Below are 24571 nucleotides of genomic sequence, written 5' to 3' on the forward strand. Positions count from 1 at the left end.
ACATGTTTATCTATGCAGGAGAATCATCAATGAAATCCAACAAACCAATATATTTTAACAATAACAGTTGACGAATGATATTTATCGATTATAGATTACCAATTAAGCCCTGGTGAAATTTTTTAGTTGGTAATATGGAGGATAATCGAGCACCATATGACATGATCAAGTCAACAATCATGTTAAGATGGAAGTCAAAGTCAAGATAAGTTGGGGCTTGGTCAACATGCACTCAAGTCAAGTCAAATCAAACTTGGACTTGGTCAATCGAGCTTAGGTCTAGTCAACTTGTATTCAAGTCAGGGTCAGGTTAGGTCAATCCTTAGTCAAGTCGACCTTTAATAGAAGACCTCAAGTCAATTTCGTCCATATTACATTCATAGCTTGGTCCGCCCAACATGGAACTCAGACTCAATTCAACAGTAAAGTTACTGAAACACCAATTGCTAAAAAGTTGATGGGTAAAACGCCGATAACCAAGGGACGTGTTGTTGAAGTATCAATCACCAAGAAAGATATCTCAAGACAACTAAAGAAAGAGGCGTATCTTTTGAGAATCATGACCGCTCTTTCACTCTCTATTTAAATATAACCAATTGCAACATCAACGACAAAAAAGGGACTACCAATCATTTTTGTTATCGATCAAAATGAATGATTGAACACAGGAGTTCTGATGACTTGATCAATAATACTTATGCTTAGTTGAGTAATGGAGTGGATGTCACGGTTAAAATGATTAGGAAAGATGAGTCAAAATTAATTGGGAATAGAATTTGTTCATTTTAGAGGGATCGACACTATCATTGAAATATCTTAGTCTTTGGATCGATAGGCAAAAAGAAGGAATTAAGATGCGCAAAGGAATATTTTAAGGGGGGGAAAAAAAGTAGAATGAGCCGGTTAGGAGGCATTACAAATGAGCGCGCAACGATACTCGAAGATGGAGACGACCAAGGGGCTGGCCACCATCATCGGAGGTCAAGGCAAATTTCCCTCCACGAATTAATTAAGGCGCTATTTTTTGGCACCTTCGACGGAGAAAAACACCAATTAACGGTCAAAATTTTAATCATTAATTATTATTAGCAACCGATTGATCAAAAATTCGATTATAAATTATATCATTAATGCAATAAAAATTATTTGTGATCATTAATTTAGTGACGAAATGTAATTTTCATTATTAAATTTAACAATGAAATTAAATTTAGCTGCAAAAAATTAATTTCGTGATTAATTTTAACCACGGAAATTTAATTCCCTTCTTAAAATTAGCCACGAATTTTATCATATATATATATATATATATATATCTTAATATTTTAAAATCATATACATAATTATAATATCAAGATAATCAATATCAACACCAATCAAATATTAATTCTTACAAAATAATATTAATATCGTCATATCAATACTAATCAAATAATATTACTCAAATGTACACGAATTACAATATCAATACTAATAAAAAAAAAATTAAGAGTAAGGACATAAATCTCATTGGACATTTACTGGCGATGACAATCAACTCTCAGATAATAAAAAATTAGTACGTGTAGTAGACTCTGAACCTATAAAGGGATGGAAAACAACCGTAAATAGAATATATGGCTAAATCTATAATCTCTAAACTCTCAGGACAATATATAAAGAGCTAACTTTGCAAATCAAAACTTATGGTTTTATCTACACAAACTGTAAGATTAGTCATATGAACAAATAACAATGAGATTTTGATAGGAAGAAAATTCGGTAAACTAGGTCACTAATTAATGATGGTAGAAGTAACATGCATTAAATTAATCTATTTACATAGAAAAGCATCAGAAATTAACAAACAAAACTCAGGCACGTTGAAGCAAGTGAGAAGCTAATGCATCCAAGTCCATGTTACCAGAAACATCAAAAGTGCCACCTCCCATATCAAATACCAGAATACTTTTATTGTTCTTCTTTTCAAATCCATAAGCTAATGATGCAGCCATTGGCTCATTAATGATACGAAGAACTTCTAAACCAGCAATACGTATACGACCACTCAGAAGGACCTGATTACTTGAACAAGGTTGAAAACAAATATTTCAACAACAAAGGCAAAATCTAAGCTTTACCAATCTCAGAAACTTTAAAAAGCTTTAACAATTGTAAAATTCATTTCAAGGGTCCAACAACTACAAAGTTACAAGCTAGCTTTCAGAGCAACCCAACATTACAAAATAGGAAAAAGTTATTTGTTGATGTAAATTGACTATGAACCATATGATCTTAATTAATATATTGGCAGGGAAAAATAAAGCTTGTGGTTCAGAGTTAATTATTCGTTATGTTTGGTTTGTGAAATGGATGTTAGAGTACTAATTCTTATGGTGTTTAACTTTAATACTGAATAGAAACCCTAATTTGGTGTTTAACATGATTGAAAAAGATTGGAGAGTACAACATAGACATAAGAATGGATTCTTATTTTAATCAATCTCATAGGGTTATAATTAAGAACATACCTGACCATCTCTTGTCTCATGATTTTAACCTATTCTTCCATAGACAAAAGCACGGAGACTACAACACAACATACCTAACCACCTCAACGTAAAAGCTAAAAGCTAGCTAGCTAGCCAATTACGAATCATACAATTTTAGTGTGTGACATATTGGAAAGTTGGATTAGGCATTAAGTAAGTCTAACTATTCTGAGAATTTTAAAAAGTCCTATATATATATGTTTAACCAAGACTCACAGATCTACTATGAACAAGCCTGAAAAGAAATTTTAATGGGAATAACTACAAAAACTGGCACCTTTAAAAAGGAAGGGGAAGAATACGAAGGCATTAAGGCATTAAGCCACGACCTTCGCGAGGCCAGCAGGTCGGCCCGAGCCTGAAAAGAAAAAGAAAGATTAAACTAGGAAGGGGAAGAAGACAAAGATTAAAAGTAAGGGTTTTATGGTTCTTGAGAAGACATTAAGGCATTGCTCTTAAGCCACTGATGAACCTAGATTGCTGCGACTGGAAAAGCAACTCGGAAACCATTTGGAGCAATTGATCCTGCTGCCATTAGATTGCTTCATTCTGAGGAATCAAATCCTCGTGACCTCGCTGCGAGGTAGCTGCCAAGGCGCGACCTAATCGCGAGCACGGCGAGGTCACACCTCGACTGCACTGCCGTGAAACTGCTATGAATAAGAATAAGTGTTGGGACTCAGATCGAAAGGCCAGGGAATAAGGGGGAGAGGGAGGTATGACTTTGAATAGACATTTTCTCCTGAAAATTTGTATCAATACGAGTTAAAGAAAGATTAAAAGGAAGGGGTTCAGCCAGAAGGTTTCATTGCTACAAAGATTAAAAAGCAAACGTCAAGACAATGGAACATAAGATTTAATGGCATGATAAGGAGCCACGAGCCACGCCTAGGAGTGAAGCATTAGAGGGAGAGGGTAGCTGCCAAGAGGCAAGGCCATATCAAGCCTGAAAAAGAAAAAGAAAGATTAAAAGGAAGGGGAAGAAGACAAAGATTCACAGCAAGGGCAAAAAGAAAGGGAAGAAGACATTAAGGCATTAAGCCACGACCTTGCTGCGAGGCCACGCCGGGACCTCGCGATCCTGCTGCGAGGCCGCGGCTGAGGTCGTGCCCCGCCTCGTGACCTCGCTGCGAGGTAGCTGCCAAGGCGCGACCTAATCGCGAGCACGGCGAGGTCACACCTCGACTGCACTGCCGTTGAGGAAATGGTTATGAGGGGAGGGATGGAGAGGGGAGAGACTGGAGACGACTAAGTTGGGTGACAGATCAAGGGTAAGGGGATGAATGGGACTTGAGGATCGCGTGAAGAGCTCGATAGAGGAGATAGCGTGAGGAAAGAAATGAACAGCCGGAAAATCGGCTAGGGGAGGGAAATGGGAAAGTAATTTTAACTTTGTAATTAATTTAATATCGGAATTAAATTTTTATAATGAAATTAAATTTGTTCATTAATTTAATAATAAAAATTATTTTAATCATTAATTTAATGAAATAAATATTTTATCTATTAATCCAATTAACGAAGAATATTTATTCCGTTGTTAATTAGTAGAACTGTCAAATAGGCCCACCCACTAAAAACTCATTATACGGCGGGTGGGATGAGCCAACCCATTAATTTAGCGGATTGAGAAATCTCCAATCCAAGGTGGATTGCGGATTAGACGGACCAATCCACGGACCTGTCAAAAAATAAAAATAAAAATAAAAATTTTAAGTTTGGATTATAATTTAAATTGATCAAGTTGAAATTGTTAAGCTTGAATTGTAATTTAGACGGATAAAGTCCACTAATTCATTGAGTTTTCTACTTTAATTTTAAAATTTAAAATAAATAAATAAACTTTCTCAACCCTCGGGCCAATCCAAATCCGCCGCAGGCTAATCCATGCAGGTCGTGGGCCTAGACGGGTCAACCATCTGAACCCATCTTAAAATGGGTTGATAAAATTTTAACCTAATTCTTCTAAATTATTTGGCGGGGCAAGCCAACTTGACGGATCCAATCTAAATTGACAGCTATATTAATTAGCGATGAAATAAATAAATATTTATTCAGTTTCTAAATTAATGGCTGAATTAATTTCAATCGTTATTTAGTGATAAAATATTTATTCTATTATTAAATAATAATTAAAATTAATTCGATCGCTAATTTAACGATGAATAATATTCCATTGTTAATTCAATAGCTAATGAACGGTCCTCTTGTAGAATAGGAGATATAGTCCTCTATTGATGATGTCATAAATAAGGATGGGATCAGAAACTTGGTCGCTGATACGTCCAAGTGGGTGAGGGATTTGCCGAGAATCGTGTTGGAAATTAAAATTGATTTTGTAATATTGGAATAGAGTGACATATGGAGTTAATTGATTGATGAGGTGACAAGTAGTAATAATAATGATGGTTTATATTCAATGTGGTTAAATTAATGGAGTTACACTACTAGAAAAAAGAGATTTCCCGGCGGTTTAAAAAGCATTTTGCGACGGTTTTGAACCGCCGCAAAACCATTTGCCGGCGGTTCACCAAACCGTCGCGGATAACGGTGTCGTTAAACCATTTAGCGGTGGTTTTAGAGAACCGCTGGAATAACCACCACCAAAATCATTTAGCGGCAGTTCTTTTAGCGGCAGTTCTTTTAGCGGTAGTTCTTTTAGATTTCTCGACAGTTCTTTTAGCGGCGGTTCGAAATGATTTTCCGGCGGTTTATAAACTGCTAGCAGAATTGATTTCCCGGCGGTTTTGAAAACCGCCGCGAAATCATTTCCCGACGGTTTTCAAAAACCGCCGAGAAATCAATTCCCGACGGTTTCAAGATGTTGTCGGCAAATTTCTCGACAGTTTTGAAACCACCAAAAAATCATTTAAAACTGCTATAAATTACATTAGTGACGGTTTAAAATTATTACTGATTCGTTTTGATTGTCAAAGATAAATATTTGAAAAAAAAATCAAACATACTCATCAAACATTAATTTCAAATCCAAACATTTGTAATTTATACTTAACATTCAAACTGTCAAAGCATTTTACAATTGTATGATACTGTCAACAACAACAACATCCAAAGTAAAATATCATATACGTTGCCAAAGCAAAACATTCAAATACAATTTAACACTAGTAAAACCAGCAAAATAGGAACAAGATTGGAAGCTTCAAATTGCCATCACCAGACCGATCAATGGACCTTCTTCCTTCTTCTTAGAACCTGTCAACAACAACAACACCATTAGGCTACGTAGAGATAGATAATGGACAGATGGTGAAAGAATATGAAAGCTTAAAAAAAAAGATTCCCAAGGAAAAAAAATATGCACTACTTCACAATGGTATGAATAAGCAAATAATCAACCTAGGAAAAAAAAGATGAACATCAAAACTTGTAGAATTATTTTTTGATATTTATAATTTATCATATATACTAACTTTCAATATACATTATTAAGACAAACATTAAAGATCAGTATGTCACACCTCTAATATTAAAAATTCTTTAGCAGAAGGAAAAAAAACAACAGCCTAACAATTTTTATCCAAAAAAATTGTCCATCATGGTTACCATCCAAGATCAACTGTTATTTGCATATGGAATCTATCAAGTACGAATTGCAACATCCAACATATAATGTACACTGGCCAAGGAAGTTGGCAATCATATTCAATAAGTTATTTGCTATCAGGAAATTTAGTAGGAGTAGGAGCAGGACAAGGCCCATGCACGTCTAAATACATTGTTGATTGTGAGTATCTAAATACATTCTAACTTGCAATTTCCAACAAAAATAAATTCAAAATAGCATACTTATTTGTGTAAATTCTTTTAGATCTAGCCCCATGCACGTCTAAGTACTTATACCTACACACCATGTACAGTTCAACTACTTCAGATTCTTGTAATTATAGTAGCAAAGAAGACAATAAAAATGATCACAGAGAATCATATACCTTAGGTCATAGTTAATGCAGAATACTTTTCTGGAAGAAACAGCATTGGCTACATCCCTAAGTGTGCCAAATTTATCTTGACTGCTAATAGCATGGGAATGAGTGCTTCTCTTAAGTTGATTGTCTCTCCTTATTCCCAACCTCAACACCCCATCGTTACCCCTAATTTGCAAGGAAAAATTGATTTAAATAGAGAAACTGCAGTCACAATCTAAAAATTATGGAGTAGAATAAAGGATTAATGAATCATGAAAAGAGATTACTACAGTCACTCACATAGTCTGCAAATTTCAAAATTGCAGCCTTAGACATCTGAGCAGTCTCCACCAGAGAAATGATCTGACTCAGAACTGTATTAGATCCAACTCTTGTGGCTTGAATATGAAGGACACCATATAAGTTCATTGTACCACCAACAACAGAAGAGGAAACTTCTTTGGAGACTGGTTCAGATTCACCAGTGACCATACTTTCATCAGCATAGCTTGTACCCCAAACTACCATACCATCAGAAGGAATTTTTGAATAGTTAAAGAGCATTTGATTTTGATGCATGCTCATTGGATAATGAACTTCAATGTATGTCATTTGATTTTGATTTCAAGATAGGCAACTTATTATAAAATAGAAAAAAAATGATTGCAGTTAAAGAATATAATTAAAACTCTCAGTGAGATACTTCCCCTTACCTAAAGTATTCAGAGATGGTTTACATACCTTCATCTTTCACCAATAACAAAGCTGTTGCAGGGGCAAGTTCAACCAGTTTCTTAATAGCATCTGAAGTTTTGCCCTTGGCAATAACTTCCAAATACTTCCCAAATAAAACAAATGTAATAATCATAGCACTTGTCTCAAAATATATTGGAGGTCGAAATCCAGTAAATGCACCATAAAACAGTGCACCTACCGAATAGAAATAAGAGGCAGAAGTCCCAAGTACAACCAGAACATCCATGTTTGTAGACCAATGCCTTACTGCTTTATATGCTGCCATATAGAATCTTCTACCAATAACAAACTGAATAATACTCACCAGTACCCATTTTAATAAATCTTGAATCAGAAAAGGTCCACATTTCATTAGTAAGAAAGAACTCAATAAACCTATCCGAGGACAAACCATCCATATGAAGAAGACAGGAATCTGTTGTACAAAAAAAAAAGGAATAATTAAATGCTATATAAAGAAACTACATCACTTTGGCGAAAAAATTTAGCAACATACAAAGTTACAAGTTCTAGAACTTTATGTTAGACGAGTGTAGTGAAGTCAGTTTACAGAATTAAGGATCAAACTTATACTGAGAATCAGACTCGAGAGGAAAAGCCGAAGTTATTTTGAGGATTCTTCGACATGATTTGTAGTTGCTAGTGCATAAGGGCTTTGCACAGATGCCCTAAACTTACCATTGCTTCCTTTCTCAATGGACTCAATAATAGATCTCAAACCAATAGCTTCTGGATCAAAGACAATTTCCACTTCTGCAAGGCTAGAATTTACCTCAAATTGCCGCACCCCTTTCAAATCCCGTAACATTCCTTGTATATTGCGAACATCTATTTCACTTGATAATCCATCCACAAACAAAAAAACTTTATTTTCTTCACTGCTTTGCAGAAAACAAGCATCAAAGCCCGCATCCTCAATTGCAGAAACAATCTCATCTTTGTTAATAACTGATGGATCATATAAACAAGTTAGAGAGATCAAACCATGGATATTGTGCAAGAAACAATTGGGCTTGTGTAGGGTTATATTGATGCAAGAAAAATATTGAAGAATCCGAGAGCTTTGACCTGATCGGGTTGTAGACGGTGTTTGGGAAGAAGAGAAGCAGCGAAAAAATACCGGACCGAGGCAGGAGCTTCGCGGACGGAGGCGGAGCTTCGAGGACGGAGGCACAAGCAGGTGGACGGACGGAGGCAGAGGCCCTAAATTGCGGACGGAGGCGGAGCTTAGGGTTTGGAAAATCGCGGGTAAGGGGGCGATCGGGTGTGCGCAATAAAAGGGGGCGATCGGGCGTGGCGCGAGAAAGGGGGCGTCGGAGTGCTGGGTTGTGGACTTTTGGGCTTCCTTCGGTGGCTATAAGGAAGGGCGGATCGGCCGACGGAGTCCAGTGTCTGGTGGCCGACGGAGTGAGAGTGGCGGAGTGCGCGAGAGAGGAGCGATCGGGTGTGGGCTAGGGTTCGGAGGAAAAAGGTTAGGGCGATCGGGTGTGGCACGAGAAATTTTAGGGCGACGGGTGTGGCGCGAGAAAGTGCTGATCGGGTGAATTTTTGATTTATTTAGCTGTGGGTGTGGCGCGAGAAACCGTCGCAAATCAAATATGAACTGCCGCTAAATAATTCATTTTGCGACGGTTAAACTAAACCGCCGGGAAACACATAACTAGCGGTGGTTTCACAAAACCACCGCTATCTTAACCAAAACCGCCAAAAAAAAGATTCTGTCAAAAATTTTAAAACCGCCGCAAATTAAATTTTTAACCGCCGTAAATCACCAAACCGTCGCAAATCAAATTTAAACCGCCGCTAAAAAATTTATTTAGCGGCAGTTAATATAAACCGTCGGGAAATATAGAAAATAGCGACGATTTGAAAAACCGCCGCTAAATAACTGTCGCTAATCAGCAATTTTCTAGTAGTGCCACTAAATATGCTAGTTGTTTATGAATGAGATAGATTGAATTTTGAAGTTCAAGTTTTTTATTTTCCTTTTCTACATAAGTGTAATTCTTCTTCCATAAACTTTTTTCTTCCAACAAAGTGGTATCAAAGCCATGTAAAATGGAAATATGGTGGTTCCCTTCTAAGTTTCGGTGCTCAAGGTAAATAATTATAACAATTGGAGTATCAAGATGAAGGAGCTCCTTGGAACTCATGATGTTTGAGAGGTTGTGGAGAAAGACTACGATGAGCTAAGCGATGAGTCAGTACTATCTCCGACTCAAAAGGATAGTTTGAAAAATTTTAAAAAGAGAGACAAGAATGCTCTCTTCCTAGTTTATCAAGTCTTAGATGATGATTGTTTTAAGAAAATCTCAAGTGCTATTCGCCCAAGCAAGCATGGAAAAAGCTCTAAGTATCAAATCAAGAAGAAGAAAAGGTACACCTTCATATATTAAGAAAATCAATTTGATTCTCTTCGTATGAAGGAATGCAAGTTGGTGTTTGATTATTTTTCTAGAGTCTCTACCATTTCCAATCAACTAAAGAGAAATGGTGAGAAACTAGAAGAAGTAACTATCATTGAAAAAATTCTTCGATAATTGAATTTAAGATTTGATAATATTACAATCATCATCGAAGAGATCAAAGATCTACAAGTCAGGACGATAGAGCAGCTCTTGGGTTCATTACATTCCCATGAAGAAAAGAAGAAATACATAAAGAGATTACTCAACAATTTCTTAAGACATCTCTTGTCATGTCCCGAGAAACAGTTGTCCGAAAAATTTCGATAATATTTCCCCTGTAACAATTCAACTTTTCCTGAATACATAGTAAAATATGACTCACACGGCCGTACAACAACACAACATATGTATTTAACTACTAAACTATATGAATAAAGATCCACACGATCACATCTACATATCCAAAACATGCATGTAAAAATACCAACCACAACAACAAGCCGATCCACATATACATACCAACAAGGTATGATCACCAACACATATCAACTACGTAACAACGAAAATTCCATAGCACATCAATAGTGCTCACAACAAAATCAACAACAAACTCAAAAGAAATTGCGCAAGCAGAATTATAACAACGATAAAATCCACGTAGACAAACATAAGTCCAAACACAAACCAAAATCCATTTATCCAAATACAATCCGAAAAGCATGCGAAGTAAAACAACAGTATCACTTCTCCTGCTGTGAGATGGGGGCAGTCTGGCAAAACTCCAAGCTTCAAGACAACATCCTTATCTGCTACTTGGAGAGAAAGAAAGGAAACCCCAGGCTCTGGGTAGTGAGTATAAAATACTCAGTGGATACTAGATAGAAGTGCACAACATAAATATATATACATGGATCTCAAAGGATATACAGTCTCTCCAAAGGATACTTAATAAACAATGTCAATAACAGATAACAGATTTCATGCATATAACCAATGCATGTAATGTCACACAATGCAACAAGCATATATCAAACAAGTGCAACAACCACACACATAGATGCATTAAATAGACAATCAACAAATGCAGTAAGATAAACTACCAACAAATGCATGCACATATGCAACACACATCACAAGTAACATGCATGGTCACTGTCTGCACTCGCCACTCCCAAACATCCACACAATGCAGTGAACTGGGGCGCCAAACAGGACAACCGCACACACTCCAATAATAAATCACTACACATGAGCAGGGAGTAGGAAAAATATCTTAGGGAGAGCTATCTAGCTGTCTGATCACTGTCTGCACTCAATATCCCCAGACACTCACACAATGAACTGGGACACATAACAGGAATCACCCGCTCCAATAACAAACCAACTACACGCGAGGGGAGGGGCAGTATCCCAGGAGAGCTATCTAGCTAGTCCTGGCCGTACCCACATAGTGTTATAATGCTCTTACTGTACCATTATCAATAATGGTATAGTGAGAGCCAACAACAACAACATGCTATAATGCTATAATGCCCAGTTTAACAAGTAACTACTACATCTACCAAGATATACTCAACATCAATCATAATAAGTCATCACAGATTAACAACAAATAATGAAAGTGTATTAATGACAAGTAGATCATATCAAAAATCAACAGTTAGGTATCAAGCAACGAGTGTGATAAGGAGATTAACAAGATGATTAATAAAAGATAATAAATCATGAAGGAGAATAACAAAATAATTAACAACAAATAATAAGTCATGCACTATGAATAAGACCTGTATTGACCAAGCACATGAGTACCCACCTAATTGATGAATCGTTGAAATAAGAAGAACTCCCAATAAAATTCTTCGTATATATAGCATGATCAACAATCAAGGTCCTGTAATTTATAAAATACCACACCTACTAAATACAACAATATATTTAATTTTACAACAAAATAAATCTCATACTACACCATAATCTATCAACCCTAACTTCACTTACCCTACTACACCATTAACCTCCACCAGATCCAATTAACACAATTAAACTCATTTTCTAATTAACCACAGTCGAATCCAAACTAACCTAACCAAGATCCAATTAATTCAACTTGGTCGGATTAACCCAACCAAGTCCAGTTAACATCACTCATCACATAAACCTAAATCCAATCAAATCCATGCCACACGTAATCTAATTAACACAATTTAATTGCAACATCTACAACTAAAATAAAATTCTATCAGAACCATAATCCACAACAAATCAAACCAATCTCCACCGAAACAATAGACCTTTAACTAATCCAAACAACCATTAAACAATAGACTTACTTGAGCTCAATTGGTGGAATCCAACAGTGAAGCCTTGAACAACTGGAGTAGATCAACTCCAATCAATCCTAGCTCTACCGAATTCTAAACAAAACAGAACAACCTAACAGCATGAAAATCCCAACAGATTCTCAAGCTCATCCTCTTGAATCAACTTGGAACAGAATAAAAAATCCATCAACATCCAATAGCCACAAACAAATCCAACCGAACAACTTCCTAATGAAACTCAGAATTCAACACAGAAAATTCAGCCCTAGAATAGGTCAATTCATTAACCCTTAATGAACTACAATGAGATCTTTATAGACATTCATAGAACCATATGAAATCTCATGGTAGATTAGTCCTAATGAACTAGTTACCCTTAATCAGCATCTATATGTTAACTCTCAATATCTCAATGTTTCCCACCAGTAAGGATCAGTTGTTTGGTAAAATCAAAGAGTCCAATGTATGCTAGTCTCATAAAATTGACGATATTCAATCTCATTAATTTATCGACTAGGGAATATTTTAATATGTACATAATTGCACATGTAAAGATACTCATTAATTGTAATCTAATCATAATTTCTCTCATGCTATATATTGTATTATGAATATCAGTAATTGAGTTTAAGAAGAACCAATTAAACACATAGAAAATGTACGCTCAAATAGTAATTTTATTTATCTAATAAATAATATAATATTTAAGATGATTGTCTTAAAACACTTCTCAAATATAACAATAATCCCTTAAAAAATAAAATCCCTTCCTCCTAAAGAGGTTGCTCGATCATCGTGATTTACTCCATTCAACTTATTGTGGGGCCTACATTGAGAGGCATCTGAGATGAGCGTCTTCACCTTTGTCAGATTCTTCGTCTGCCTTCAGCTTGGAGACCTCCTCACGTAAGCCAGCAATTAATTGCTCTTGCTCACCCACTGCTGATTGAAAAGTGTCCCTCTGCTGATTGCTATCCAAGAGCTCCTTCCGAAGTCCTTCCTGTTGACCTAACTGGGCAGATAAGCCCTCTTCCAGCTTCTGCTTCTCCTCCTGCAGGTCGTGGACCTCTTGCCGCGCTTGGGCTAGGTCTCCTTGACAGGTCTTCAAGGAAGCTTGAAGGGTCAGCTTCTCCTGTTCTAGGTGCTGGAGGCGGGAAGCCCGAAGCTCGGCCTCTTGATCAAATTTAGCCAGCTCCGAGGAAACCTTCATCAGGTCGGCCCGAGCTTTCTCAGCTTCCGCAACAGCGGCTTCTACCTGCACCTTAGCCTGGGCCAGCTCTGCCTCCAAGGGGGACTCCCGCAGCTGCGCCTGAAGGTCGGATACTTGGATATGGAGCTGATGGTTGGCTGATTCCAACCGGGGCACCCGGCGGTCTAGCTCTTGGCAGCTCATCAGCGTCTAATAAAACATAAAAACAGATAAGCTTCATACCCAAAAAGGAAATCAAAAGCATGAAATAAAACATACCCTAGCAGCAGAATCTAGTATCTGCTGACGCAGCACGTCATTGGACATACGGGCAAAAGTCAACCCATATTGAGGGCTCTCTTCTCCCAAGCAGAAGGCTTCCCCCTCAGGGCCCAAGGAAGAAGTGGCAGGAAAGGATTCAGGGGCGCGAGAGGGACGGGAGTCCCGAGACCTTTTTCTTCCCCTCAGAGCCTCGGAGGTTGGGGCAACCTCAGAGGAGAAGGCCGGTGACTTTCCCCTGTCCTGGCGACGCTTGGTACGGAGCTCGGAAGGAGCTGGCTGCAGGAGGAGAAGCGGCCAGAGGCAGCAGCTGAGCTAGGGGTATCTGGTCTTCAGGAGAAACTGCATCAGGAATTTGGACTAACGTGGCATCTAGCTCTTCTACAGGGCTAGACGCTAGCACTCCTTCCTCTCCACCTCTCCTCTGGGGGGAAGCCACCACAACCTCTCCAAGAGGATTGCTCATGGTCTTCGGCACCTCAGTAGAAGGCCCAGCCTCAGCGGAGGATTCCAAATTCACCATCGCAGCAGTGAATTCCCCTTCAGCCGGTCCCATGACGGTCGAAGCAGGGGGTAGAGATTCTCCCACCTCAGCGCCAGTAATGGTAAGAGCTGGTTGCTCCTCAGGGCCAACGGCCATTGCCCCCTCTGGCTCAACAGGAGCCGAACTTCCACCCTCAGGAGTAGCTGTGGAAGACCCAGCAGCCTCATCCGGCACCCACCACTTATCTGTGGTGGTGAGATCCCATTTCAGTGCCTTCAGTAGGGAGGCTTCCATCAAGATATCCCCTGAAAATCACAAGTATGAAAAAATTAGTTAGTATAACAAATGCACAAAAGAAAACTTTAGAAAACCTACTCAAGGAAGCCTCCAAGGGGATGTCGTTGGGACTAAGGCCAGCTTTATATAACAAGGCCTCATTGGCTATAAGAGACTTCGCATTGAAGCAGAGACCGTCCAGAGTCTCTGAAGCTGTCCGGTAATCAGGGCTTTGCCTATATTGGCCAAGGCTTGGTGAAGGAAGAGGAGCAGACCGCCAGAAGGTCGGCCAGGTATAAGGGGTAGGAGGTCTGAGGAAAAAATACTTGTCCTTCCAATTCTTCCAAGAAGAAGGACACTTGTCCAAAACCTGGAAGCCAGGTCGGGCAGCAAAATAGATCTCCCCCCGATTCCCTCTCTTAACCCAGAAGAAGTAATGGAAGGTAGTGGGATCAACCGAAATCTGATAAATCTGAAAAATAATAGAAGCGCAGCAGGATAGCATGAAGGAGTTAGGAGGAAGCTGAGAAAGGGAAAGCTGGAAATAGGAAGAGAGAGATTGAAGGAAAGGAGGAAGAGGAAAACGAAGACCTCCTTCCATCTGACCTCGGAAAAAAGTCACATAGCCCGGAGGAGGCTGGTGAGGTCTCTGGGCAGAAGTAGGAACCAGAATCTCATGGTCATCTGGAATGCCATAGTGGGCTCTGAGCAGAACCTCGTCATCTACAGTGAACCTAGTAGGTTTACACCGGGCAAACCAAGGAAGTGAATCGGACATTGGAGCAGACCCTCCAGAGGAGAAAGACCACGAAACGAAACCTAGATGAACGAGTAGAGGAACAAAGGAGAAAGGAAAGGGAAAGAAAAGGGCATAGAGCCCGTAAACAAAAGAAACCAGAGAAACAAGAAGTATAAGAGAAATAGGGGGAGAAACCACTGCGGCAACAGAGAATACCCTTGCCCTAGAAACCGAGAAGGACGAAGGAAAGGAAGAAAAAGGTCACCAAAAACAAAGGAAGACCACTCGAAAAAGGGGACAGTAACTTACGAAGAAGTGCAGAAGTTGCGAAGGAGAACACGGCGAAGGGAACCACGGATGCGGAGCGATAGAAGAAAACAGCGAAGACGGGGTAGTTAGGGTTCGTAGAAAGCGGGGAAAGAAAAGAAGAGAAGTTTAAGGCAAAACGGTCGGCGAATCTCGACCCTCGAAACGCCTACCAATCGATGAAGGCAGTTAAGTAATTACACAACCAAAGCATCACCGCCGTTGAATCCTTAAAACACGAATCAACGGGTGGAAAGAAATCAATACATTACGAGAGGAAATAGCAAGGGAAATAAAATAATAACTCACAGAGCAAAACCCCCTAACAAATCAGGAAGGAAAAGGAAATCAGCAGGCAAGGTAAAATTCGAGCTTGCCTCAGGCCCCTCCAAAGCATAAGCAGCTCGGCAAACAGGTCGGACCTCAAGAAACACGGCCCCGACTTAAGGAAAAGGGGTCGGCGTCATCGATAAAGAATCCTACACTCCTAGAATATTGAGTCTAATCCCAACACACCTTACCAACCGAGCTGCGCCAATAATCAAAGGCAATCCAAAGCTTAAAAATAAAACGGTTACCCGAAAGAGCAATAGTACATCAAAGTCAACTTCCTACATAGGAAGGCACCAAAACAGTTAAAATATCTGTTACAAGAAGAGAGATTAAAAACTAGATCAGAGACCCGGCCTCTCAGAAGCAGGAAGCTCCCCCCAGACCTTCTCGGGGTTCAAGAAGCTCAGGTTGACACCCTTGGCTAGCACACCCGACTGGATGAACTGCTTCACAGCTCCTTGAAACCCATGCAAAAGCATGGTGCCAGTCTTTTTCCCTAACATTTCCTGGAACTCAGGAGAATTCAAAAAGGTCGCCTTCTGCTCCTCTCCTTGCTTCTGGAGATCGGCCACCTGCCTCCGGAGAGCCTCCACCTCAGAGAGAGCCTTATCTCTATCATCAAGTGCTAGCTCTCGATGCCCCTTCTCCTCGGTCAGTTGAGATTCCAATTTATGCACCCTAGCTTGAGCCTGCTCCAAGTCATGATGGAACGTTCCTTTCTGCTGATAAGCTAAAGCGAGGTCGGCCTCCAGTCGAAACCGAGCCTTCCCCAGAAGCTCGACTTCTTGCCGAGTTTTCCCCAACGCAAATTGGGCTTTGTGGGTGGAGGCTCGACTTTCCTCCAACTCCTGTTCTAACTCCTGAAGTCGGGAAGTCCTAAGCTCAGCGTCTAACTTTAAACGGTCAACTTCTTGCCTTAGCTCCAAGACCTCGGCTCCAGCTCGTAGCTTTCTCTGAGCCAGCTAAACCCTCCAGTTGCTTTTGCAACTCAGCTACTTGGGCCTCGAGGCGCAACTTATCCAAGCTAAGGGAAGGAACCCTACGATGAAGTTCTTCGCATTGCCTCACCACCTGAGCATAAAGAGGGAAAAGTGTATCGGAAAGCTGTGACAAAACAACGTCCATGAGTAAAAACTTCATACCTTGCCTAAAGAACCATGTATATGGCTAAAAATGGTCTCAGTATCCAAGGCAGGTAACACCTCCCTAGCGTATTTCTGGAAATCACCCTCAGAAGACTCCTCCACATGAATGGCCGAAGGAGAGCGGGGAGGGCGGATGACCTTGGATTTCTTCTTCTTAGAGACACTAGCAAAAGGAGAGGACGCCTTTCTCTTCTCAGGACGCTGCTTGGTATGGGACGTCGAGGACAGAGGCTTCAAGGGAAAAGCTGTCGAAGGTTCCCCCTCAGGGTGGGAAACCTGCCCTGACACCTCAATCTCCGGGACATCAATCACGATGGTCTCTGACTTCCCAGAAATTGCCAGATGCTTACTCTTTTCTTCACGGATCCGTCGCCGGGCTCGGGTCTCCCGAACGGTCACAGGAGCTGACTCCTTTGGCACCGAAGCCTCAGGTACCAGATTCGTCGGAGAAGGGGATGCAAATCCTTCTTCCTCAAGGCCAAAAGAAGCATAAAACTGTCCTGAGCTCGCTGGAAGGGCTGAGGGCGACGCCTCATCTCTCATGACAACTAGAGCAGAGCTCCCAGGCTCCTCAGTAGCTGCAGGGCTCCTTGGCTCTGCAACTTAGCCTCTGAAACCACAGGCTCACTCGATGTAAGGGGAACTCCGGCGTCAGGGATAGCTGCCGAAGCCCCCTCTACCTCTGTAGAAATCCACCAGCCGTCAGTAGTGGAGAGGTCCCACTTCAGAGCCTTCCTCACAGAGGCATCCACCAGAATCTCATCTGCAATCAAAAACGAAGGAGGAGAATTAGTTAGCCCAAAAAAGAAACTACAGCAAACACAGAAGACTTACACAAGGAAGAAGCCAGGGGAAGGCAGGTGGGACTAAGGCCCGCACGATACAGGAGGGCCTCATTGGATACCAGCTTGTTGGCATCAAACAGGAGGGGAGATAACGTCTCCTTGACGTGCATAAAAGGAGAAGTGGACTGGTAAGAACCCAAAGGAGGGGGGAGAGGCAAAACGGGTTCCCAGGAAGTAGGCCAAGCGTAAGGAGTCGGAGGCTTAATATAGAAGAACCTATGTCGCCACCCCTTCTGGGAATCGGAACAACCAGATAAGAACTTAATTCCCTGACCTAGCCGAGAAGTATACCACACCGGGCTCACCCTTCTTGGGATGAATAAACTGGTAGAGAAGGGGGGGAGTAACGGAGATGTTGTAAACATGAAAAACAATAACGGCGCCGCATAGCAAGCGGTAGGAGTTGGGAGCCAATTGGGATAAGGAAAGGTGGAAGTAATGGGCCAGGTCATGGAAGAAGGGAGGAATAGGAAAACGCAAACCTGCCTCCAGCTGACCTTGGAAGAAGGTGACATAGCCGGAAGGAGGCTCATGCGGTCGCTGAAGGGAAGTAGGTACCCTAATTAGATGATCGCGAGGGATGCCATAACGATCCCGAAGCACCGCTGCATCATCGGGGCGCAGTGAAGAGGCGGCAGACTCGCACCAAGGGATTAGGCTTCCCATGAAAAGTACGAGGAAGGCAGTAAACTAAACGCAGGAACGCAAGCGGAGGAAAGAAAGACGAAAAGGAAACCGATTAACGAGGAAAGAAAGAAAGAAGAACGATACCCTAGGGCCTGGAAACAGAACAAAGCAAAATGCGGCCTAACTCAGAGAATAGACTTACGAGGAGAAGCAGACATGGTCGAAGGGGAAAGATCCTGGAAGCAAGAGGAACGCGAACAAGACCGGAAGGAAAGCGGAACGCTGGAGCACGCGAAAGTTAGGGTTCGAAGCGGCAAGTAAGAAAGACGACGGAGCGAGGGAAGTTAAGCCGAACGGTCGAACCATCCTGACCGTTGATAAATAAAAGAAATCGAAGCGGTGAAAAGGAGGCCGATCTAAGCAGTCGAGCGTTGAGATCCACAAAGGAAAATAAATAAATCAGACAGGCTTAAATAACGGACGGACAAAGCAAACCAAACTTAAGTTCAGTCAGTCGAACTACGTCTCCTTCGACTAAACTAGGTCGGGAGGCTTGTGATCCGGATGGAATGACAAGGGCAAAACACGTAGGATAAGGGGAGTCCCCCAGAAGACACGTGGCAAGGACGGAACATCCAGCAAGGAAAACCCATACTCCCTAGGAGGAGAGGAAGGGGATGTAAACCCAAATCTCAGGAGAAGAACTACCGGGGCCCCACCTAGCCTCGAGATCGGCACATACCCCACCCCCACAGCTAGGGATAACGCCTTACACAGGCTACACAACCGACCTCACTAAAGGATTGTACGTCTGCGCTACTGACATCCGACAAATTCAGGTAGGCATAATAGCCCCGAACCCACCTACCAGCCAGGACAGAAGTAGGGCCATCACACCAGCCTAACTCTTTCAGACCCGCCCGGTACCTGGCAACTATCAGGAAAGTAAAACTACAACCAAAAGCCGACCTCATGACCAGGTCGCCGCAGCGTAAGCCGACCTCACTACCAGGTCGCCGCATCATAAGCCGACCTCATGACCAGGTCGTCACATCACAGGCCGACCTCATGACTGCCACTCGCACGACCTCAGGGCTCGATTGTCATAGCAGGGGCTAGCACCTAGCTGCAGCAGCCCGTTCCTACCTCAAAGGAAGGATTTCCTATTGATCTCCTCCACCACGAAACACATAAGGAGGCCAGAAGGGGACCCGCCTACCTACACAGCTAGGAATACCCTGCATCAGCACATCCCAACCCTACACGTTGGTCACGCCTGACGCGGAGACGATACTAATACATAAAGATCAAGGCTCTTTCGTAAAACTTATCTACAGGAGGCGATTTAGATGACTAAATCTCACCACCGAGTCCCAGGCAATCACAACCCTTCAAAGAAGATAAGATATACAGAAGAGCCGTCTGATCTGGAGAATCTTTCATACACCAGACCCTGAGATTCCGCCATCTCCTCCAATCCCAGGCCGCTGGATCCAAAGGTATCGCTCCCCCTCACTCTATATAAACCTCACAGGTACGATATTCAACCCATCTTGAATCCGGAGGGTACACTTGCACCTTTCTCTGGTCTGACTTGAGCGTCGGAGTGGCCACGCCGGGATCCCCCGGCGCCCAGCTAATCCGTGCGTTCAGTGCCCCCTTTGCAGGTCCTTTCTCTTCCGCTCGTGGAAACCTCGGGTGACGCGGCCTCCCCCTCTGTCTGGTGATTCAGCTGTCGTCGGTAAGGAGCCGGAACAGTATATCAAACAACAGTAGTAGGCTTCAAATCATCACTGATCATACTCTATACTCTCATACCTACAGCTGGGAGCAAATGCTATACTGGTTGTTTCTCTTGCCGTGTGCAAAGTAGGAGCTAGTGTGAAGAAGATACCTCTTTATCAGGTTTATGAGTTTCCATTAGTTTTTTTTTCTTCGTAGCAAACTGATCTATATTTCAGAAGATTGCTACTCCAATCTTTTATTCAGCACATTGCTAATTGTGCTGGAATAAAACTCTGATCTTGCCTGCACCTACATTTAATGTGATCAATGGTGGATCACATGCTGGAAACAAGCTTGCTATGCAGGTAAGGCTTCATTTGAATCTTTACTTGAGTAGCTAACAATCCACTTCTTACATTGTCCATTTTGATTTTTAATCAGGAATTTATGATTCATCCTGTGGGAGCATCCTCATTTAAAGATGCCATGAAAATGAGTGTGGAAGTTTATCACAATTTGAAGGTATAATTGTGAGTTTGTATGTTTAATATTCCTTTCTCTTCTGCACAATGTACCCATTGTGTGTAGTGTACTGCAGGCTGTAATCAATAAGAAATATGGGCAGGATGATGTTTACATCCATATTTGATCGAGGTTTCTTCTTCCACCCGTGAATTTGAACCAGTGAATATATGTGAACGCTTGAATCATATAGTTAGTAGTATAGGTAGAAAAATGCAGCCAATTAAATTTGCATCACCTACTTTCTGTGCTCGTATAATGCCTTGGTTCCTTTCACACTGTTTAAAGAAGTACATCAAATTTGGATGGGATTTGAATAGAAAACTAACAGACTGATCAGTTGGAGTTTGGCTTGCTCAATGACTGTGTATTTGGACTTCATTTAAATAGAAAAATAACAGATTTGCTTCTTATTTGGATGGGGTTCCCAATAGAGAGATAATCATAGAGTCTCATGAGTGGCAAATTTAGGGAGCACTCCACCTACTTGGCTCCACCTTCTGCAAAGTGCCAAACTCATTTCCAGTTTCAGAATGTGTATAATGTGCACTGTTTCAATGTGTGAAGCTATTGAATGAGGCCTATATTTAGTTTCTTTCATAAATTAAAACTTAAAATATATGCATTTTAAATTTAGACAGCATCAAAATGAAAGTTCATTTTATCTATATCATCAAACAAAAAAAAGGTCTCTTTTTCAAATTTATTAAAATAATATTTATTTCATAATTTAAATTGTTACAATACCTGTTCGTTGTGCTCTACTTTAGAGATGTTTTATATAAAACAGTGAGCTGCTTTGTATATAACAGTAATTAATAAAAAGATGCTCTAAGAAGGTTAAAATTGCTTCAGAGTTTTACTAAAGTTTGTTTGATTAAACAACTTTGACAAATGTCGATCAATGTTGCTCTAAAGCAATTCTACCTTAATTGTAGTAATTTTGATTTAATTTTAATCAAAATTACTTCAACATAAAGCCGTTTTGATCAAACCTCTAAGATGATGTTTTATAGAATATTAACTCTAAAGTAGAACCTAAAATTAAAGAATATTTTAGATATTAAATTATAAATAAATATTATTTTAATAAATTTTGATAGATAAAAAAAGAACGTTTTTTTTTTATTCTCTATCTTGAATTTAAGGGGCTAAATCCCTGCTTCCCCCACCCTCTATAAATGCCCATTGATTCCATCGTTCCGTTGCAGCATTCCATTCCATCACAATGGAGACGCGCAGTGCCCCATCGCCTCTTTACCTCCTTGCCTTCTCCACCTTTCTTCTCATCGCTCTCCCCTCGTTCACCGCCTCTCCGGCTAGTAACGAAGCTCCCCACTCACAGTTGAAGAACTACATCATTCGGATGCGCCTCCCACGGAACGCCACATTCGTCAGCGCCCAGGAACTAGATGACTGGTACAGATCCTTGCTCCCTCCTACCGCCGCAAGCTCCACCGAGCCCCGTATTCTCTACACGTACAGCGCCGTCATGACTGGTTTCTCCGCTCGACTAACTGAGGACGAGCTCAGATCCATCGAAAGGAAACCAGGTTTCCTGGCGAGCTTCCAAGAGAAACAAGTGCAACTTTCACCACTTATACGCCGAGCCTATTAGGCCTTCTCCCTGGGCTTGGCCGTGGACACACTCCAACATGGGAAGGGGCATCATCATCGGCGTCCTTGACACCGGCTTGGTCGACCACGCCTCATTCGGCGACCAGGGAATGGATCCACCTCCTCCACGTTGGAGAGGCTCATGCAACCCTGGCACTGTTTCATGCAACCACAAGGTGATTGGAGCACGATCGTTTATCAAACAACAGTTCCCCGTCGATACCATAGGTCATGGCACCCACACTTCTAGCACCGCTGCCGGCAATTTTGTGGCCCACGCCAATGTGCTTGGCAATGCCAAGGGCACCGCTTCCGGCATCGCGCCGCGTGCACACTTGGCCATCTACAAGGTCTGCGAGCGCTTCGACTGTACCATCTCCAGCGTCGCAGCCGGCATGGAGGCAGCGATCAAGGACGGCGTCGACGTTATGTCCCTCTCACTCGGCAGTGGCCCCCTCGCTTTTTATGACGATGTGATCGCGATTGGCGCCTTCAGAGCCGCGGAGAGAGGAATTTTTGTCAGCTGCGCCGGTGGAAATTCCGGCCCGATGGCGACCTCCCTCTCCAACGAGGCTCCTTGGGTCCTCACCGTAGCTGCCAGCACCATAGACCGCAACATAAGGGCTACCGTGAAGCTAGGGAATGGCGTCGAGCTCTACGGCGAGTCGGCCTACCAGCCGAACAGCTACCCTTCCGATTCCCTACCGATGACCATCCCAGGGAGCCTCGCCGCTCCCAATTGCGGGCCATGGTTGATCGAGTCGGAGGTGAAGGGGAAGATGGTGATTTGCTCGACAGCGTCTGGATCAAGGATCGGTGACATCATAAAGTCCCTCGGAGGCAAGGCGATGCTAATGGTCAACGGCGCGCTCGACGGCTACACCACGATGGCCGAAGCGCAAGTTCTCCCTATGTCCTACCTCAATTACATCAACGGCTCGAGCGTCGCTCACTACGTGAATGTGACCGAGAAGCCGGTAGCCTCCATCATCTTCAAGGGCACCATTTTCAAGGTTTTTCCGGCACCCACCGTCGCTTATTTTTCTTCACGGGGGCCGAATTCCCAGAGCAGAGGAGTGTTGAAGCCCGACATCTTGGCACCGGGTGTCAACATTCTGGCGGCATGGCCCACTCAGGTCGGCCCTAATCCTTCCCAGACCGGGAACACTCAAACCTTCAATATGATCTCCGGAACTTCCATGTCAACGCCTCATCTCAGCGGTGTCGCTGCACTAATAAAGGCGGCACACCCGGACTGGTCACCAGCTGCCATCAAATCTGCCATCATGACGACGGCAGACATCACCGACGAGAATGGGAATCCCATAAACGACGAGCAGCACAACAAGGCAAGCTTCTTTGACATGGGAGCCGGCAATGTCAACCCGTCTAAGGCGGTGGATCCTGGCCTAGTTTATGACATCGAACCTGATGACTATGTGCGCTTCCTTTGCGGGCTAGGCTACTCGGACAAGCAAGTCGAGATGGTGACCCACCGGCAGGCCGCTTGCGCAAAGGTGGGTAAGATTAGGGATGTGGATTTGAACTACCCAGCTATCTCAGTGGCATCATCCCCGGATTTGAATAAGATTACGATAATCCGAACGGTGAAAAATATCTCCAACAAACGATCGACGTACAAAGTGAAAGTGGATGGTCTAAAAAATGTAGTGGTGGATGTCTCGCCAAAGACGTTGGAGTTCTCCGGTAAGATCAACGAAAGCAAAACTTTTACCATAAGCTTGAGCTGGAAAACAACAAGGAGAGAGGAATCTTTGTCAGCTGCGGTGGTGGAAATTTTGGCCCCAAGGCGGCCTCTCTCATCAACCAGGCTCCTTGGGTCCTCACCGTAGCTGCCAGCACCATAGACCGCAACATAAGGGCGACCGTGAAGCTGGGAAATGGCGTCGAGCTCCACGGCGAGTCGGCTTACCAGCCTAACAACTACCCTTTCGCTCCCCTGCCGCTGACCACCTCGAGGAGCCTCCCCGGTTCCAATTGCGGGGCAGGGATGATCAAGGCGAACGTGAGGGGGAAGATGGTGATTTGCTCGAAAAAAGTGTCTGGATCAAGGATCGCCATCGGCGCCCGCATAAAGTCCCTCGGAGGCAAGGCGATGCTGATGGTCAACGACGCGCTCGGCGGCTACACCACGAGGGCCGAAGCGCATCATCTCCCTATGTCCTACCTCAATTACATCAACGGCTTGAGCGTCTTTAGCAACGTGAACGATACGGAGTAGCCGGTAGCCTCCATCATCTTCAAGGGCACCATTTTCAAGGTTTTCCCGGCGCCCACCGTCGCTTCTTTCTCTTCACGAGGGCCGAATTCCCATAGTAGAGGAGTGTTGAAGCCCGACATCTTGGCACCCGGCGTCAACATTCTGGCGGCGTCATCCACTCGGGTCGGCTCTAAACCTTCCAACATTCGAACCTTCGATATGATCTCCGGAACTTCCATGGCGACGCCTCATCTCAGCGGCGTCGCTGCACTGATAAAGGCGGTGCACCCGGACTGGTCACCAGCTGCCATCAAATCC

At 42.6% G+C, this 24571-nt stretch overlaps 1 protein-coding gene and 2 pseudogenes across 2 annotated transcripts; 2 read left to right on the forward strand and 1 right to left on the reverse strand.

Annotated features, from left to right (window-relative positions):
* Positions 1-6488: 6488 nt before the first annotated feature.
* On the reverse strand, positions 6489-8659 carry LOC141824741 (cation-transporting ATPase HMA5-like). 2 transcript variants are annotated; one of them, XM_074712071.1, is made up of 4 exons: positions 8285-8659; positions 7202-8164; positions 6761-6981; positions 6489-6646 (listed from the first exon to the last, which is right to left on the reverse strand). In XM_074712071.1, the coding sequence occupies exons 2-4, from the start codon at positions 7608-7610 to the stop codon at positions 6641-6643; spliced, it is 636 nt and encodes a 211-aa protein (XP_074568172.1). In that variant the 5' UTR covers positions 7611-8164; positions 8285-8659; the 3' UTR covers positions 6489-6640. The 2 variants fall into 2 exon arrangements, with proteins under 2 accessions (XP_074568172.1, XP_074568171.1); XM_074712070.1 differs by having other exon boundaries at positions 7202-8659.
* An 11315-nt stretch (positions 8660-19974) lies between these two features.
* LOC141823823 (enolase 1-like) lies at positions 19975-20683 on the forward strand (annotated as a pseudogene).
* A 960-nt stretch (positions 20684-21643) lies between these two features.
* LOC141823824 (subtilisin-like protease) lies at positions 21644-23885 on the forward strand (annotated as a pseudogene).
* The last annotated feature ends 686 nt before the right edge of the window (positions 23886-24571 follow it).

This window comes from Curcuma longa, chromosome 3 (assembly GCF_044706935.1).
Source record: "Curcuma longa cultivar G26 ecotype Majalengka, Jawa Barat chromosome 3, ITB_CL_G26_1.1, whole genome shotgun sequence".
NCBI classification, from domain to species: domain Eukaryota; kingdom Viridiplantae; phylum Streptophyta; class Magnoliopsida; order Zingiberales; family Zingiberaceae; genus Curcuma; species Curcuma longa.

Excerpts from the sequence above, each read along its gene's own strand:
- LOC141824741 (XM_074712071.1), bottom strand. The coding sequence starts at position 7,610 with ATGGTTTGTCCTCGGATAGGTTTATTGAGTTCTTTCTTACTAATGAAA. Across the intron at positions 6,982-7,201 it reads GTTATTGGTGAAAGATGAAG|TTTGGGGTACAAGCTATGCT; the intron begins GTATGTAAACCA and ends ATGGTATGGTAG.